Genomic DNA, 17,840 nt, shown 5'->3' on the forward strand with positions numbered 1-17,840 from the left:
TAAGCCTTTTTTTCAGAGATGAGATTTGTGCTGTCCATGATAATTCCCAATCGATCACGATTCCAAGAAAGCGGTGACTCTTCACGTAAGAAATGGGGTGTCCATTTAAATAGATGCCGTACTGCGACATTGTTTTATGAGTAAATGCCACCACTGCACACTTATCTGGTGCTGTTTCAAGTCCTTGTAAACGCAAGAATGCGCATGTGTGGGTCGCGACTTTTTGAAGGCGTGCCCGAACCTGAGGACGTGAAACTCCTGATGCCGAAATGCAAATATCATCAGCATACATGGAGAGATGTACAGTGGTTGGTATGGCTTTTTGAAGCCCGGTCAACGTGAGATTGAACAATGTCGGGCTAAGAACACTGCCTTGTGGGACCCCCCGGAAAACGTAGTGTTGGGAGGTTGTGCCATCGGGGGTGTCAACAAAAAATGATCGTCCAGATAGAAAGCTTTGAATCCATCTGTACGTTCGGCCACCCACTCCCGCATCCTCCAGGCTATTTAAAACGGCGTCATGTAGTACGTTGTCGTAAGCCCCTTTAATATCGAGAAACAGCGCTGCAGATAGACGTTTGTGCGATTTCTCGTGCTGCACCGATGTCACAAGGTCAATAACATTGTCGATGGAAGAACGGCCTCGCCGGAATCCAGCCATAGCGCTTCGGTAAATATTGTGGTGCTCAAGATACCACTCCAGACGGAGCAAAACCATTATTTCCATTAACTTGCCTATGCAACGTGCTAGGGCTATAGGACGATACGACGCGAGGTCCAGCGGTGACTTGCCTGGTTTAAGGATTGGCACCAGACGGTTAGATTTCCACTTTTCAGGGACCGTGCCATCTTGCCAAGACTGGTTTATACGGCAAAGAAGGGTCTGACGGGCTCCTTGACCTAGGTGTCGCCGGGCGGCGTATGTGACACCGTCTGGCCCTGGTGAAGATGTACGTCGACACAGAGAGAGTGCAGCGTCTAGCTCTTCCATTGAAAACAGCAGGTCCATGCGGGAGTCCCGTGATGTTGGAGCAACGCGTATATCGTCTTGGCTCGGCAAAGATGGGCCCTGTGCGATTCTGCGAAAAAAGTCCTCCGCAACCTCCACTTCCAGGCGTTTCTGATGAAGCGCCACGGCACTAAAGGGGCGTCGTTGCTGCGTCGTGCTTCGTAGGCCCCTAACAGTGTTCCAGATCTGAGACAAAGACTTTCGAGGATCTAATTTTTCGCAGAATGACTTCCATCGTTCTGCTTGCACTTGGGCTATACGGCGTTGAATTTTCTTTTGTGTACGTCTGGCCTCCCGAAGGTCATAAATAGACTTTGTGCGCCGGTATCTCCGTTCCGCACGACGACGAATAGCTCTTAGGTGTTCTAAAGCTTCGTCGAACTCCGTAAGTTTGTAATGTATCCGAACACACCACGTTGTGTCCTCCGCAGTGCTAGTTATGGCATTTTCGAAGCTCGAGAAAAGTCCTTTGCTGCAGATGTCTTCCATGCGGGATTTGAAACTTTTCCAGTCTATCCGCCGGATAATTTTCCCTGGACGCAAACTGTCAAGGCCCTCAATCTTCAAGTATGTCGGAAGATGATCGCTCCCATGGGTTTCAATATCTGTAAACCACTGAACACTGTCAGCCAGACTTCTGGAGACCAATACCAAGTCCAGACAACTGCAATATGTTGCTCCACGAAGAAAAGTTGGGCTGCCGTCATTTACAAAACAAAGCTCATGTCGGGACGCCAGTGAAACAAGTCTTCGACCTCTTAGACCATTCTTCTGGCTACCCCAGAGCATATGGTGTGCGTTGAAGTCTCCCATTATAATCCATGGTCCAGGCGTGTCTTGGCTAATTTTTTCTAGTCTCTTGTAATCAAAGCGCCCGTATGGAGATATATAAATTGCTATTAGCGTGAACGATAAGCCCTTCTTTTTCAGCGTGAGGCATATATACTGGTTACTGTCATGTGGTTGAACAGCGTGTAGAACATATGTGAGCTCTCTTCGGATGAACACCAGCACTTTGCTTGATACGCCAGAGCTTAATGAGGTAAAAGTTTCATATCCAGAAAGTTTCGTTTCCTTATTTGCGTTTGGCTCACAAATAGCGAGGATGGGGAAGTTATTTATGAACACAAACTGACGAAAGTCCGACAAACGGGGTTTTAGACCTCTAGCATTCCATTGTAAAATAGTGGCGCGTTTTACTTCATCCCGAAAAGATCTTGAATTAGGGGCCATGATGTTGACTAAGGGGTGACTCCGGAGAGGCATTGAACTGTGGTAGCAGTGTCGCAGAAAACCCCAAAATGACATGTTCCAGGCTTAGCAGGGTCTCAAGGATGGTTTTGCAGAAGCTTGGAGCCATACAAGTAAGGTGGGACCGTAGGGCGGTAAAGAGAGCTCGCACCATGTTGGAGTAGTCATCTACCCTGGCTGTCCTGGAATGGACACGACGCTCCCTTAAGACTTCGACATATTGACCACGCCCGCGTTGCGCGGCAGGAGGCTGAGACTGTGTATCGTGAGGAGCTGGTGTAGTGGGGAGATCCCGCCGTTTTGGTTGCTCAACACTGGTCGCATTTTTCGTGCTTTCCGTCACCTTTACGGAATAGTGTGCAATTGGGGCCGGGAAACTGTCCCTGTCCGGCGGCGTCTGCTGTGGCGGTGGAGGGGATTTTGGTCCTTCGATGAACGCCTTCCTCCTGTGTAGCGCACTAACGCGAAAAGGACACCCGCTGAAACTTGCGGGGTGATCGCCGCCGCAGTTGGCACAGGTAAAGTTTGCCTTGCATTAATGAAAATCATGTGGGCCTCCACATCGCTTACAGCGCAGGTCTCCTTTGCAGAACTTGGCGATGTGCCCAAAACGTTGACACTTGAAGCAGCGGGAAGGGGTCTCCGTGTGATCGGCTGTTGTGTGCCTTGTAAACCCGAGGTTGATCATGGTCGGTCGTTCCGTGTTTGGCGCAAACGAAAGCACCACTGCATCAGATGGAGTGGTTTTCCAGTTGTCCACCGAAGAGGCAACGCGCCGCAAAAGCCTTCGAACGTGCAGCACACCTTGAGGCCCGAGATAGCCTAGAAGGTCTTCCTCCGTGTACCACTTGGGAACACCTTTAATGATACACGTGTTCTTTACGTAGCAGTTAGGCAGGCGGGCGGACACAGGAATTCCCCCGACCCGGTCGCATCTCAGAAGAATATTCACCTCCTTCTCCGTGGCCACGTCGAGAAGCAAGGCACCCTGAGCAGTGAACCTGCTGCGAAGTGGGGCCTTGCCCAACAGAGACTCTAACGCTGAGAAGAGGGTGATAGGGTTCACCTTTCTGAGGTCCTGGTTGCTCTTAGCCGGGGACACAACCACAGGTATGCCAACGGTACGCTTTTTGCGGTGACTCACCAGCTTGAATTCTTCCTCATCCGCGTCAGTCATTTCCGCGGCGACTTCTCCATGTTTGTAAAGCAATTTTCCGTGCCATTTTTGTACAACGGGCTGACAAGTGCCCTTTTTAAGCCCAAATGTAGAGTTTGTGTATCAATAATATTGTTGATTGGAGCGAGTAATGCAATGATTAAGACGACTAAAATACCTTAATAGAACTGAAATAGAAATGCCGTCAATTCCTGCGGACTTTTCTTCTCGAAACTGAATAAGATGGAATTCAGGTGGTCTTGAGTACAGCAGGGTAAAAAGAGGTGATTCAGGTATCTACTCCTGCCTGTTAGCAGGTTGGCATTTTGCATGCATAGCTTGGCGAGCGGAGTTAAAACAGGCATTAAATTGGTCAGCAAGCGTGACTGACGCAGCACCTATGTTTCCGGCGACGGTATAGCGCATGAATCTTGGAAATTCTGTTGCCCAGGTTTTAATCTGGTCTGTCCCAGAACGCCTGAGTTTTGACTTGAAATGCTTACGCTTTTCTGAACGTATCAGTGCGTTTGCTCTATCGTTGGCGGGTCTATACAGCGATCTTAAATACGCATTCTTTTTGTGCATGCCTACATCGAGCCCAAGCCAATTTCCGCTCGGCAATGGCAGATAGCACAGCAGCATTGCCACCCAACTCGTCTTCGCCTAACACAAATTAATTTTTGATGAATTCTGAATAAACTGAAATGCATCTACAATCCGCTTGTGCAGCTCATCAATTTTGGATGTGGGCAGTAGGGAATAATTAATCGGGATGCTCAACTGCCAAATCAAAGTGCTTTCTGTCAATTATTTCGCCTCGTCAATTATTTCTACTCGACTCGACTACGACTTGCCTCACCCTAAAAATAGTAGCCTTCGGGTTGCCGCAAGCTATTTACACCCTCCGTACATTTTTTGGTTAATCCGCGGTTCGCCCTGCACAACACGCATCGTACACGCCAGCTGCAATACATTGTAGTGATGCCAGCTAGTTCCGGCAGGCGGCGCTTCAAAACAAACGTTGGGGCAGTGCAGGTGTATAATATGCTAAAATGTAGCCAACGTAATACGCGCTCACAACACTACGTTTGTTTGTTTCAGTTCTGAGCAACAGCGCCACAAAGCCCCTCATTTGTTTCCTGTGTGTGGCGGAGGCCACTACGACATGAAAGGCGCCGCCCATCCACTTGTCGGGTTGGCCAAGCGAACAGGAACATTCATGGGGCTCCCAAAAAAAAAAGAAAATAATAAATGGAGTTCCGCAAGAATACTGAAGGGTAGTCAGGAGGTAAGTGAAAGTAATATCATAGACAGAGGTAGATAATACTAGAATGCATCAAGACGTCACGTTTGTCTTGATTCTGGTTGTGGAAAAGATTTATTTAGAAAAGAGTCAGGCAAACGGGCCAAGAAGTGGAGCAATCTGTAGCCATCCTTCGAGTTAGAAGTCGCGCAGTTGCTGCAGTCTTCACCGTGATAATAAGGGCTCCCTCTATCTCGAGCTGGCTAGAGCACGCCACCCGTGCCCAACAATAAAAATATACCAGGCCCGGCAGAAAATTGATTAAAAAACGCGTCGGCCACGTACCCTTAAGGACATACTTGACACAGTATGATCATATACGGTTGTCTATTTGAAAACAGGGCGTTTTTCGATGAGCCTGGGATTCAAATTCTAGGTTGCGCCAACAGCTCTGTATTGGCTCATAAACATATACAAGTTCAACTATGAATTTTTTGATGTTCAGTTTTAGAACCCTGTACATCTGGGGGGTTTGGGTTTCCGTTTTGATGTCAAGTGATTTTAACACCAGGGGGCTAATTCCAGAGTATATATATGACGTCACTGAATAAATTATTCTCTTTTGACTTGACTCTTCGACTCGAGCGTACGTCTCTGCTTCGACTTTCGGGGCCATCGCCAACGCGACACCACAATACAATAGCGCAGCCGACTCCTGAACCATCTAAAATGTAAGCACTCACATCTCTTGAATAACACCTAAGCCGCCGTACTGGCCGCAAGTCTTTTCGTTTATGTATTTCGGCTGAAATATTCAGTCAAGTTCGGTAGAGCGTTAGGCCTCCGCGGTCGACCGCATTGGGAAGAAGATGACGGCTAGCGTCATCGTTCCAAAATCGGCCTTCATCAAGCGATACGTAGCAGATCCATCCAATAACATGTAAACACCAGGTATACGTCAAGATATCGCCAACTGGCACAAGGTGGCACCAGGATTATATAAACTTCACGAAGCACAGTAGAGCGGCACCAACTTTGTTCATTATCTTGTCAAGACGGCTGACAAAGCCCTGAAGCCACCTCCATTCCTTCCGTGCCCGGGAAGGCTGGCCCTTCCATGGAGCGAGTGGCACCGCTCATTCAAAATATACCTTATCGCAGCAGGCTGCGAAAAATGTACGCCGAAACGCAAAAGAGTGGAAGCAAATAGAACTGCGCACATGATCGAGTCAGGCAGACCGGCGGACGCAAGCACCGCCGGCAACGACTATGAATATCTCGTTCAGGGCCTCGCGGCTCACTTTGACGTCTCGAAATCACAGCGGGCGAACCGCATACAGTTCCGAAGTTTATGTCAAGCAGAAACGGAATTGGCGATCGACTTCGCCCGCCGTGTGTGGCGGAGGTTGACAGTGCAATTTCGGCTCTGACGAGACACCCTCATTAATCGACCAACTCATCGTCGGACTGGCGTCGGAACGCACCAGGGAACGTCTGCTCACAGAAGGCCCGGCACTGACGTTTGGAAACGCCACCAAAGTCACCCAAAACGTAACTCAAGTTCAAGATCTGATGCAACGATATAGAGCAGCCAGTGAAGAGATAGTTCAAGGAATCGACGGGACTCAACGAACTCGACCGCTTTGATTTCCACATCGTGAATTTCGATCCGCTACGTTTAGAACCAGCCACCAAATTTCCCCGCCGACAACTTGTGGCCTTTGTGACAGGACATGGCATCCACTTCTACAGTGCCCCACCCGTTTTCCACGTCGCAAGTTTCGCCCCACAATCTCAAGAAACAGAAGGGCATCACCGTCACGTCCGGGGCTTAGGTTAGCCTGGACCAGTGCTCGGCGTTCTCCTCCAGTGTGCGGCACCCTCTTCAACAGTGTCCTGCTCTGGGGAAAACGCGTTTCCGGTGCGGTAAAATCGGCCACTTCCGGAATGCCTGCCGTACGCCGCGTTCTGCAACCACGCAGCAGTCGTCACCTCGTGTGAAACGACAGACCCGGCAACCGTTGCGAAACATCGAGACCCCACCCGACGACGACAAGGCAATAGTCGTCAACCAGCTGGGTCAACACGCAATTTCATAACGGCAAGGATTCTACGCTGATGTCAAGGTGAATGGCACATCACTCTCCTTTCTGGTAGACACAGGCTCAGTTGTCTCAATTCCATGCGAACAAATTTTTCAACGTTACTTTGCTCCGCAGATAACACTTGAAGCTCCACCACGAATTCTTAAAGATTATTCCGGTGGTATCATACCTGTGTCAGGATGTTTCACTGCTAATGTTCAGTTTAAAATACTCAGGAACCTCTCTTATTTTAGGTTGTGCCAAAAGCGAGATCTCTACTAAGCATGACTGCCTTTTATGCCCTCCGTCTGATACCAGCCCCGATGCTATAAAATAGCTACAGCACCTTCGAACCACAACCAAACAGAGCATGACTACAGCACTCTTGTAGAGCGTGGCAAAATACTAGAAATAGATGATGAACACAGGCGCCTTTTAGAGCATACCCAAAAAGAAGTTGACAAACTTGGAAAAATTGTGGGAGAGCTCCGCCGTGAGCTACAGGCTCACACATCCGAGCTAAAAAAATGACAAAAACAGTCTCAGCTTTACTGAGAGATTCAAAGTCTCAACTGCGTTACCCGATCAAACCCCTCGTTCACAAGGAAGAAGAAAAAAAAGTCGAGAAGGCCAAAGAAGCAGACAAGCCTGAGGGAGGCGTCGAGAAGGCCTACGAAGAGGGAAAGCCCACGATCCAGGACGTCGAATATAACCACGAGTCCGCCGATAAGGAAAAAGAAAAGAAGAAAAATAAAAAGGGGAGACGAAGGTGAAAGGGGGTTCGCCAGAACAGTGCTGTGTGCGTGCCGTGAAAGTGCAGTGGTGTGCAGAGAGTGCAAATGAAATATAAAAACGAGTGTTTCGTCTAGCCTTTTCTCCCAAGGGGGAGTTTGTTTCAAGGCGGGAAGTTTGTAGTATCTGGGGGTTTCGGTTTCGGTTTTGATGTCAAGTGATTCTAACACCAGGGGGCTCACCCCAGGTTATATATGACGTCACTGCATAAATTAAGTTCTTTGGATTGACTCTTCGACTCGAGCGTACGTCTCCTGCTTCGCTCTTCGGGGCCGTCGCCGACGCGACACCAAAATTCCTTACTTCAACTAATGTGCAGCAACCTTACTGTGGCGTAGCCCTACCATGGGTCCCTGTCACGTCAATTCATCAAGCGGGCAGGACGCACCGAAAAACCTTTAATGGATGCAGACGTTAAATCCCCGCATGAGACCAACAATTGTAAATAGTCGAAGTGTTCTCACGGTTCGAGTTCGCTTAAAATCTTTAAACATGGTGTAGCTTCACGTTACAGTCTATGTCCTGCGATGCTTGTATGATTCAAGGTGGCCGTCGTGTCTCTTAGCGCTTGCAGGTAATGAACCGAGCCGTCGCTGCCAAGAGCCAGGGGAGTAGCCCGCCAGGGCGCAACCCGAGCGTCCCAGCCCGGTAGCTTCGCTGGTAACCTGGACCCACCGACGGAGCATTGCCTCTGGGTCTCCCTCCGGGATTGAAGCCTGGAACTCCTGTGAGTAGGCCTGAGGCGTCGTCGGGCCCCGATACCGCTGGGTTCGGTTCCAGGAGCGTAGCCTGGTCTTCTCCTCTTCTTCTTTCTCCCGACACTTACCTCCTTCCTCTTCCTCTTCCTGTTCTTTCTCGCCCTGTTCATTTTACTGTTGGCCCACTTCGTACCTTCTTGTTTGCCACATACTTTTTGGGGGGGTTTCGGCGCATACACCTTTGGGGTTTTCAATACATACCTTTTCGGAGGTTGCTCATGACACCCGCCCGCTCACGCTTTAGCTCGTCGCTTGCCGCCTGATCGCTACAAGATCGCCCGTGGTGAGTTCGAATACGAACACATGCTTACTCCACGGCTCCGCCACTAAAGGGGGGAGCTTCTGTAGCAGCATTGGCGAAGACGACGAAGCACCACTCTGAGGCTCACTGCATGATCCTCGTGGCGCGAGAAGTCAGTGCTCTTAGGTACTCTGAGTGTTCGGCCAGACATAGCTGCCACTGGCCCGTCAGCTGCTGCCTTCTATTCTAAATATATGTGTTGTTCTGTGGCTCGACGTTTTCATTGCCTCGTGCTCCCACAACAGTCTTAACGCTCATCGGCTTCTCCGGAGTCACCGAGTTTTCAAAGCCGTATCATAGCGCATCCGTAACATCGAAGGACATCTGTCCAGTTCAGAACAGTCACGTTAAGTGTTTTTGCAGTTTCCTACAGTGTTACAGTCTACAGTGTTACAGCTCACCTACACTATTTGTTTATTAGAACAACGCTATTTGGATTTTTTCGCACTTGCTAAAACCTGCGAAACTTCTAGTATTTCTAAGCCCGAAGTATTGAGCCTAGAGAGCGGTCAGCAGCGAACGAATGTCGATCGGCTCGCCTAGCTACCTACCTAGAAAAGCCTAGAAACCTACAACCTTATTATTAGTTCCGTGCTTTTGCGTTAACACGATACTACAATACATGACGTCAGGGTGCCCAAGCATTCCATGCCAAAACGCACGAATTTTATCACCACTCCAACCCTGTAATCAGAAAATGTGCAGACTACTTCGACACGACACTAAAATAATACTGACAGGAACCCATCATCTCTTGATGTTTTGTATTTTGCACAAAATATTTCCTTTATATTGGAGCATTTATGGCAGGTCCACGGCACTCCAAACTTTCATGACGTCGCTGTCTCGAGTCTTCTCTGCAATCCAGTCTTTGGTCTTTTTAATTTGTTCTGGAGTGAAATAGTTTTTCCAGTCCCCTACAATCCCCTTCCGTACGTAACCAGCCCCCTCATGCCTCTCTGCATCAAAACTAACCGGCATTTCCATGCGCGACTTTTGGCCGACCAGTAATTTCGAGGCTGCTTGAACTACTTTTGTGAACCTTTCCTCAGGGTTGACATCGTAGAATACCTTCATGCTCTTCAGACTGCAGACATCTAGAATTCGCTCTACTAAATGGCTGTCCTCACGCAGAGCCCTTCCGTGATCTTCACCCAGGAATTCCGCAATCCTCAACACCTGCGCTCTCGTGTCGGCCTTGAGTTCCTCGTAGGTGATGAACAGCACGTTGGAATCGTTTCGACGGTCATACCACGGCTTGAGGTGCTCAAAGTAACCACCGTAAATTACCTGTAAAAATGGAGGGCATGTCACAAAATGTGCAGAATTGAGTATGCTGAGTTTGTAACAAAACATGGCCCACAAATGAGTAAAAATGCATGTATGTAATACTACATCCGATGTGCAATTACATGTGTGGTCACAAGATTACTTGGTGGCGTTACGTCCGCCCATGCTGCTGCGATGATTTATAGGCGTTTCTGCATAATTTTCTCATTTCTAACAACCTGAAGAACGTCATCAAAGCCGTTGTATATTACACAAAACACGTTGTTTGAACCATTATTCGCTCGTGTCACTGTATCTGATTAAAACAAATGGAGACCCAAAACGGTGTTCGGTGCACTTAATCGCAGATAATCCCTCAATAAACCACTTTATTCTTAAGCTTTTTTGTATCTCTTTACTTAAAAAGGGAATGCACCACACGTTTTATGTGCTCCACCTAATCCAAATATAATAGCATCACTTTAATGTAACGAACATCCATTTTGCCAGAACTTTTTTTCCGTCGCCTCGGCATTTCGCATTTTCATATATCTGTTTCGCACTTTCATATATCTCGGCATTTCGCATTTTCATATATTTTCATATATCTGTTGGCTGTGCTTTCATATGAAAGCACGGCCAACCACCCAATCGCCATTCATATCCCCTCAGTCTTACCACAGTTTCAAAGTTGTGGGCTGTCTTCACATGTTAAACTTTGTAGCACAGCATTCACCTCAACCACAAGCTCAGATTGGAACCCTTTGATAGTAAGCCAATTCGTGATGATTCGTGTTCAGAGGGTTCTTTAAAACTGCAAACAAGAAATGTTCAAACATTACGTACAGGTAATTATGTTCAGAAGAGATTGACGTTGTGTCTGTTTGCTTTGCTGCAAACTCGTCCCTCGGCGGTACCATGCTGCCCTTGCAGGCAAATGCCTCCCCCTTCTCCCCATTTTACCGTCCACGCTCTCCCCTTCCCTCTCACTCCTCCCACGATAAATGCAATGAAAGTTTGCTAACTGCAATTCAATTTCTCCGCGTTCAGACTGCTGCCACTTTTTTTATTCCTGCTGTGCTTTGAGCAGCTCAAAAAGACACAAGTTTTAATGTTTTGTTTGACTTCGCCTCTCTTTGGCATCGCCTTGACGCGTTTGTTTCAGTTTCCATCGTATAAAACTTAACCAAAGCACTTGCTTTGTTTCGCACTTTTATTTTGATGAAATGTCCGTGTGGTCTTCTTTGCACTGAACAATTTCTGCCCATACCAGCCCTGCCAAAGTTGAATATGTCGAAATGGTCCCGCTTGCTTATACTACGAGTCCAAGCATTATTCCGCTTGTTTTTTAACGTGAAAGCCGGCGTTTCTAACAGTAAACAAGCCGATCTCCGAAGTGTTAATAACAAAATCACTCCGAGTGCTAAATAAAGCCCCGCATATTCGCTTGAATGCAAGATCGAAAAAGTGTGGAACTTGTAGCATCATGTGTACGCATAAGAAGTCATATTTCACTCAGCGGACGAAGAGAAAGGAGTTGTCACAACGTTTTTCACAACATGACACGTATTTTTGGAAGGATGCAAGAGTCCATCCAGCCAAATTTTGGACTGTCAGCTGTTCCATAATCTTGAGCATCCCTCTCGAATCAGTGTCAACCAAAAAAAGTATTTTATGCTTAGGACTTTCCAAGCTGTGATCGGCTCTTTCTGTTTACCTACCGTCCCCCGTGACGACTACGTTCCTTTGTCTGGTCCTTCCACTGTCTCCCGGAGCATTCTTTTCTCTCGTCACACATTTCGTAGTTACTATTGGGACATCTTTCCTTCCGGGGCTCACTAGATTATATTTGTGCTATAAAATCTTACGCCATATTTCCACCCTCTCGATCGTGCGTCGCACCTCACCTGGAAAGGAGGTACAAGAAGAACTTCTCAGGGGGTACCGTACTACGCTAAATCTCTAAATTCACTTTAACTAGTGCATAGCGCTGTGTGCTCAGGCCTAAAACATTGGCTCCCATAAAGCTTATACCATCACTATCTGCCTTGCTTCAGCTTTTTTGTTCGGACCCCCGGTGACATAATTTTGTACAGGTGCTGTATCATCTGCATCTGCTTTTCAAGTTCAAACCATGTTGACGTTGAAAGAGCCGCCAAGGGTGTGTGGATTATGTGGGGCCACGCCAGTGTTGCCCCGACCAGGCTGTAATATACAACTTACAGGTGTACATGAACAACCTACAAATCGAGACAAGAGTGCCAGCCTACGCGCCTGGGCACTACGGCATGTTCTTAGCCACTAGTGCGACATGACTAAAAGTGTTCGAAAGTTACTTTGCGGAGATAACAGGCTTCTCTCTACGAAGCCAGTGTTCGTTCCGACCATTTTCGTCTCCGGCGGCGGCAAGGATTTCAGTGTTTAACCGTCGGCCAAATAAACGTTTTTTCCAATCCAATCCAATTCAGTCCTCATCGCCACCTTAGTCGCTTAGCATCGCCTCGTCCCCAACTGTTTTCTGTAGCCTCGACAGGTGGTTACCTATAGTCGCCAAGATGTGTCATTGGAATAAACGTTGAGTGTTGCAGTCCTTTCACTGTCAATTCGCTGTGCTAAATCACATTTCCGAGCACGAGGAAGCTGAAATGGTGCGATCGGGCTAAAATAGCTGCTGAAAATCAAACTGATGTCGCTATGCTAAGGTTCTTGTCCTTTCCCTTCTGCGAAGGCTCTCTGCGGAAGCTGCATTTCTGCAGCATTCGAAGAAATAGGCACTAGTGGAGTCCAAACGCAATATATCATTCAAACTAAAATCCCAAGGGTTCCATCTTGCATGAATTCACTTATTGGTTTTTTTTCTATCGGCGCAAACAAAATAGGACCGGGGGATAAGCGTCTACTAGCATTTCGAAGTGCTCCGAAAGCCGGTATCATTTGAAACAAGCCGCAGTGAACAGTGCCTATGGTTCTAAATTTTTATGGGAACTCAACTTAATATTGCTTTAGGGATCATTAGTCTGTTTCACTTGCAGCTCACTCACGCCTATAACAGGATTTTGTGACATTAAAACGCTTTTTCCCAGCATCTTGTTTTCTTAGTTTCAGCACGGTCAAGCAGTATTAGCGAAGGTAGCAGCCCAATGATATGCATGATAGTAGAAAAGATAACCGCCATACCAACCTAGTTTCTCTCTATATGTCCCAAACTGGTCCTAAAATTGCCCAGGTACTCCAAATGTGCGAACACTGCCGTTCAGTTCAATCAGTTATGGCAAAACCGGGTTTCCCCATTCTTAAATGAACAATTGCAGGAGTATGTATACCTTTCCAGCGAGAAACATGTCGAGGAACTTTCCGAATGAAACATCGGTGACGGACTTTGGCGTCAGGCCCAATATGAAGTGGTAGTAGGAAACGGCGCAGTCAAGGGGATTTCTTGCAACGTAGATGTATTTGGCTGTTTCTACTGGCTGAAGAATGTGCAGAGGGAAATGCGTCATGATAGGACCCCATCTCGCCGGGTTTTCGGCAACTTCAGCTCCAGTAACCTCGATGAAAGGAGACAAGAGGCTGAACTCTCCGACGTCAGCAGGTGGCGTCCCACGGCTGAGAATGTTGTAGACGATGTAGTGCGTCCAATTAGTGCCGCATTTCGGGTATGTTACGACAAAGATGTCCCCATCCCTTGGCCTGTACTTCACTGCTGACCGAACGTTTTCCTCGCGGAATAACTTGTGCATCAACATGCCACTGATGTCTCGGTAGGACTCAGAGTCCATGGTAGCGCTGTGGTTATCTGAAAAAAAAAACACAGCAAGAAATACTACTTTATTTAAAACATATATAGCTAAACAGGAGTGTCGATACGCGCATAACCAAAATTCGGTAAACGTCTGTATCGCTCTTCAAATCTGCCGTCAGCGAACGAGGAGGCCTCCAATTGTGAAACAAAAAATGAACAGCGTCGTAACTAGAAAGAAAAAACGACAAGATTTAGTGCAATTTCCATGCTCATCCTATGTATTTTGCAAATAATATCGGGTTTGCCGCATGCCATTATTAGAATGGCTGCTTTTTCTTCTGATTATCAGATGTTTGAAAGCCATGTTAAGTATGCGAAAAATGCTCAGACTATAACTAATTGAGGGGGTTCTTATGCTTCGACATATTGGCCACCGATACACCGGCATTGGTTTTTCAATATATCTCGCAACGCCACTAGCTAGAATGATTAGCTCAGCATAGAGCAATTAACCATTAGGGTTATCTTCCGTTAGCTTGCTTTGTATGCTGAGTGGAAAAAGCTTTGTGCGCTTCATCAACGACGCTTACCATTACTTTGTTATATTGCGCTCTCGGCATTCGTTTGAAGACGCCGTATGAAGATGTAATAATTAAATCCAATGCGTAACTACCAATGTATTCGAAACCATGACGCGGTGCAGGCCAGCCTCTGTACTATTCCATACTAGATGGCAGCCTCTAACATTTGAGCCCATAACTCTTTCCTGCGCCTATTTTGGTACGTCCTAGTTTGGCAAGGTCCTGAAATGCCGTCACTCCTTTCGAGATACGGCATTCCGACAACGCTTCTTGGCGCGTACATTCTCCTTCACTGCCATTTCTCATATCACTGAAAGCAGATACATAGAGCATCAGGCTCTGTAAGTAGATCTTATCATTCATGAGTTACCCGCCGCGGTGGCTCAGTGGCTAAGGCGTTGCGCTGCTGAGCACGAGGTCGCGGGTTCGATTCCCGGCCGCGGCGGCCGCTTTTCTGATGGAGGCGAAAAGCAAAAACGCCCGTGTGTACGACATTTCGGCGCACGATAAAGATCCCCGGGTGGTCAAAATTAATCCGGAGCCCTCCACTACGGCGCGCCTCATCGCCTGCGTTGCGTCGGCGCGTTAAACCCTACCATCAATCAAATCATTCATGAGTTCGTATTCCTCCATATGAAGCATTCATTATTCTGCACAGATGTTGCGGAGACGCATACTTCGAGTTTTAGCTTTTAACACCGCAGCTGTTGTTGCTAGCCGTAATGCGTGCGCGTCATCAAGAAACCCCGAATCATAGTTACTCCTGCCGTTTACCTCGCATTTTAGCATGCGTTTTACGAGGAGCGCCCAGCGTCGTCCAGGCAGGCGCGTGGCGCTCACAAAGAATACCAACAAAACAGTTCACGCGTGTCTGCGCCTCAATGGGGAGCACCCGACATTTTGCTTTACCGATGCCCAGCTCGCCAATCCGGTTGCAGCATGTGCTAGCGCGTGCTGACACATTACGCTTCGAAAGAAATGTGAAAGCCTGCGGACAAAGCGATCTGGGCTCGCCAGTCATACGTGATGAAGACGACGATATAGATGGATATTACGATTGTTTTTACTATTACAATGAAAAGCTGGGACGGAATATGTAAATAAACAATTCCTAACCTACTGCAATGCGTGGTGGTGTGTCCGTCAGTGCTTATATAGAAACAAATTCTCCAACTACGCTATGGTTCAAGCCTTGCACGACTTAGTGAAAGCGTCGCTAATTTTGTATAGTTGAAAACAGTCCGTAAATAGCCTTTCGCAAGTATTTCGGATAGTTGTGTTGGAATCGTTCTGTGCGTTTTTATGCCCGCCTATTATGCTTAGATGTTCCGTAGCATTTTAAAAATAGTTTGTCCAAGTGCGCAGAAAACACTTTTTGAGGCATGAATGCGTTCAATATGTCGCGGACGCTCCCTCGTGCATTTAGTTAGTAATGAACGAATTCGTTTTTTTTTTTTATTGTGTAGGCCCGACATAAGGCATTCCCTTCGCAAAAAGCGCTGTAGTGACTGGAATCGACGGCCTCAAGCAAAGAAAAGCCTGCATGTTTTATAGGAGATGTGCCTTTCGGATAGTGTCTAGGGACTGTTGTAGGAACAGGGAAGCAATGATGAACAACACAAACCCAGAAGCTGGCAGGCGTCCTTATCAAAGTGGACTACGAGGGGCGCTTCTACCTTTTCTTCTGAGAGCCTTTACCGGTGCATATCATTTACGTCAAACAGCGTTCTATGAACGTCTTCGTCAATTTGACTTTCTCCCGTACGGTACGTGTGTATTACAAGACTTGCAAAAATGTTGCTGAACCTTTCTTGCACATTCAAATGAACAACCTCTAATTATACCTTGCGGACACAGCATGAAGACGTGCTTGGTTTGTCGCCTCACGGAAAGGATTAGAGTGGTGAAGTGCGCAACTTCCTTATACGGAATCGTAATTGCGGGAACCGAGGCGCATAACAATGCCCACGCTTCGTTTCGATCGTGTACGGTGCTGCTCAAAGCAAAATAATTTCTGACTTCGCTTCTACACTTTATTTGTCATTTAGCTGCTGACGCGTTATACTGGCTATACTTCCCAAATATAATGGCTATACTGGCAATACTTCCCAAGAACCACTGAAGGAAGGACGTTTTACAGAATGTAACGATTGTTTTATTTGGTAATGAAAAAAATCCTGATAACGTTACTGGCTCAGTGCGTGAGCGTCACAAGCATCCATATAGTACGCGCGAAACGAGGCAAACTTTCTAAAAATATCAGCGCTAAACAACATGCATTGTAGGGCACAGGCAAACGAGAAATGGGATCAGAATCACGACATGACAAGAATACGACAAGACAACAGTACTACAAGCGAAAATACGACAAACTACAGAAATTTTTCTTGACGTCTTTTTCGTCAAGTCAAAAAAGTGATGTTTCTAAACTTTCAATTTTCTTTTCATAGAAGCTAAAAAGACAGCTTGAGTTTGGAAAGAGAGATGGGCCACTAAAAACAGAACAATCGAAGAGTAGTGGGTAGGTGCAGGGCTTTTTACCTGTTTCAGTGAGTCTCCGCCCAAGCTCTAGGTCTTCTTTGTGGACACTACCCGGCACGTGAGGGCAACAACTGCTGACAGAAAATTCCCGCTGAAGTTTGCTCACAAAGAATGCCCTACCCCTGAGAGTAACGGGGGTCGAAAGTGGCGTCTCCTCGTAGGCCATATCAGCAATAGCTGCGCTTATCTCAGCCGTGCACTTTTCGCACCTCACATATCTCGCTCACGTAGGTCTGTACAGACGGCACTTCGAGTAGATAAGCAACAAAATGTTATCAAACTACCGCAGCACGAGACAATGCAGCGATAACCTTCTTCACGAAAATTGCGGCCAACGACCGGAATTATTCTCTTCGAAGTTGCCCTGTCACTGATATTATAGTTAAAACCGAGTCTTTTCTTTGGCCAGGAGGCATTTCTTAAATAACTAATCACAGTGGAAGAAGGCTGTGTGTATTGTTTTTATGCAGTCCTTGGAACACTTGTTCCAACCTTAGGTGCGGCTGCACTAGGTTTGACAATGTACCTTTCTGGTCCCTATGTCAACGTGAACGAAACATCAACGCCTCACAAGGATCCTTCCGCGATAGCAAACTGTTGGACCATATGTTAGGTTACCAGATTTCTGCTATTTTTTAGTGTGGAACATTAAACTTGCTTTTTTTAAGCAAGACCCTTATGTACCCATGAGAAGGGAAACCTGGCGTTGCAGCGCCAGGGTCACTTGCATCAAATGCTCCACTGCACGCTTGAAGCTCGCTTTTTAAGAAAATGTGACCATAGAAGAAATGAAATAAAAAAACACGCAGTATCTTGTTTTAGAGTTTTCAGGACGATGCGAAGATTTTGCTTCACTCGATTGGTGTTCGCCATCAAATCAGCACATATTTCAACAAACCTACCTTTCGGTCAATGCTTGATTGATTGTAGGGTGCAACGCGCCGACGCAACGGAGGCGATGGGGCGCGCCGTAGTCGAGGGCTCTCGATTAATTTTGACCACCTGGGGATCTTTAACGTGTTCTGAAATCTCGTACACACGGACGTTTTTGCTATTCGCCTCCATCAGAAAAGCGGCCGCCGCGGCCGGGAAGGGAACCCGCGTCCTCGTGCT

General features: G+C 47.1%; 1 protein-coding gene across 1 annotated transcript; it reads right to left on the reverse strand.

Annotated features, from left to right (window-relative positions):
- Positions 1 to 9,344: 9,344 nt before the first annotated feature.
- Positions 9,345 to 16,892, reverse strand: LOC144177939 (sulfotransferase ssu-1-like). Its single transcript, XM_077705512.1, has 3 exons — positions 16,728 to 16,892; positions 13,187 to 13,659; positions 9,345 to 9,884 (listed from the first exon to the last, which is right to left on the reverse strand). The coding sequence occupies exons 2-3, from the start codon at positions 13,640 to 13,642 to the stop codon at positions 9,396 to 9,398; spliced, it is 945 nt and encodes a 314-aa protein (XP_077561638.1). The 5' UTR covers positions 13,643 to 13,659; positions 16,728 to 16,892; the 3' UTR covers positions 9,345 to 9,395.
- Between the last annotated feature and the right edge of the window lie 948 nt (positions 16,893 to 17,840).

Source organism: Haemaphysalis longicornis, unplaced genomic scaffold (assembly GCF_048455015.1).
Source record: "Haemaphysalis longicornis isolate Haplotype H1 unplaced genomic scaffold, Haemaphysalis longicornis Haplotype H1 scaffold_35, whole genome shotgun sequence".
Classification (NCBI taxonomy): domain Eukaryota; kingdom Metazoa; phylum Arthropoda; class Arachnida; order Ixodida; family Ixodidae; genus Haemaphysalis; species Haemaphysalis longicornis.

Excerpts from the sequence above, each read along its gene's own strand:
- LOC144177939 (XM_077705512.1), bottom strand. The coding sequence starts at position 13,642 with ATGGACTCTGAGTCCTACCGAGACATCAGTGGCATGTTGATGCACAAG. Across the intron at positions 9,885-13,186 it reads ACATGTTTCTCGCTGGAAAG|GTAATTTACGGTGGTTACTT; the intron begins GTATACATACTC and ends CCATTTTTACAG.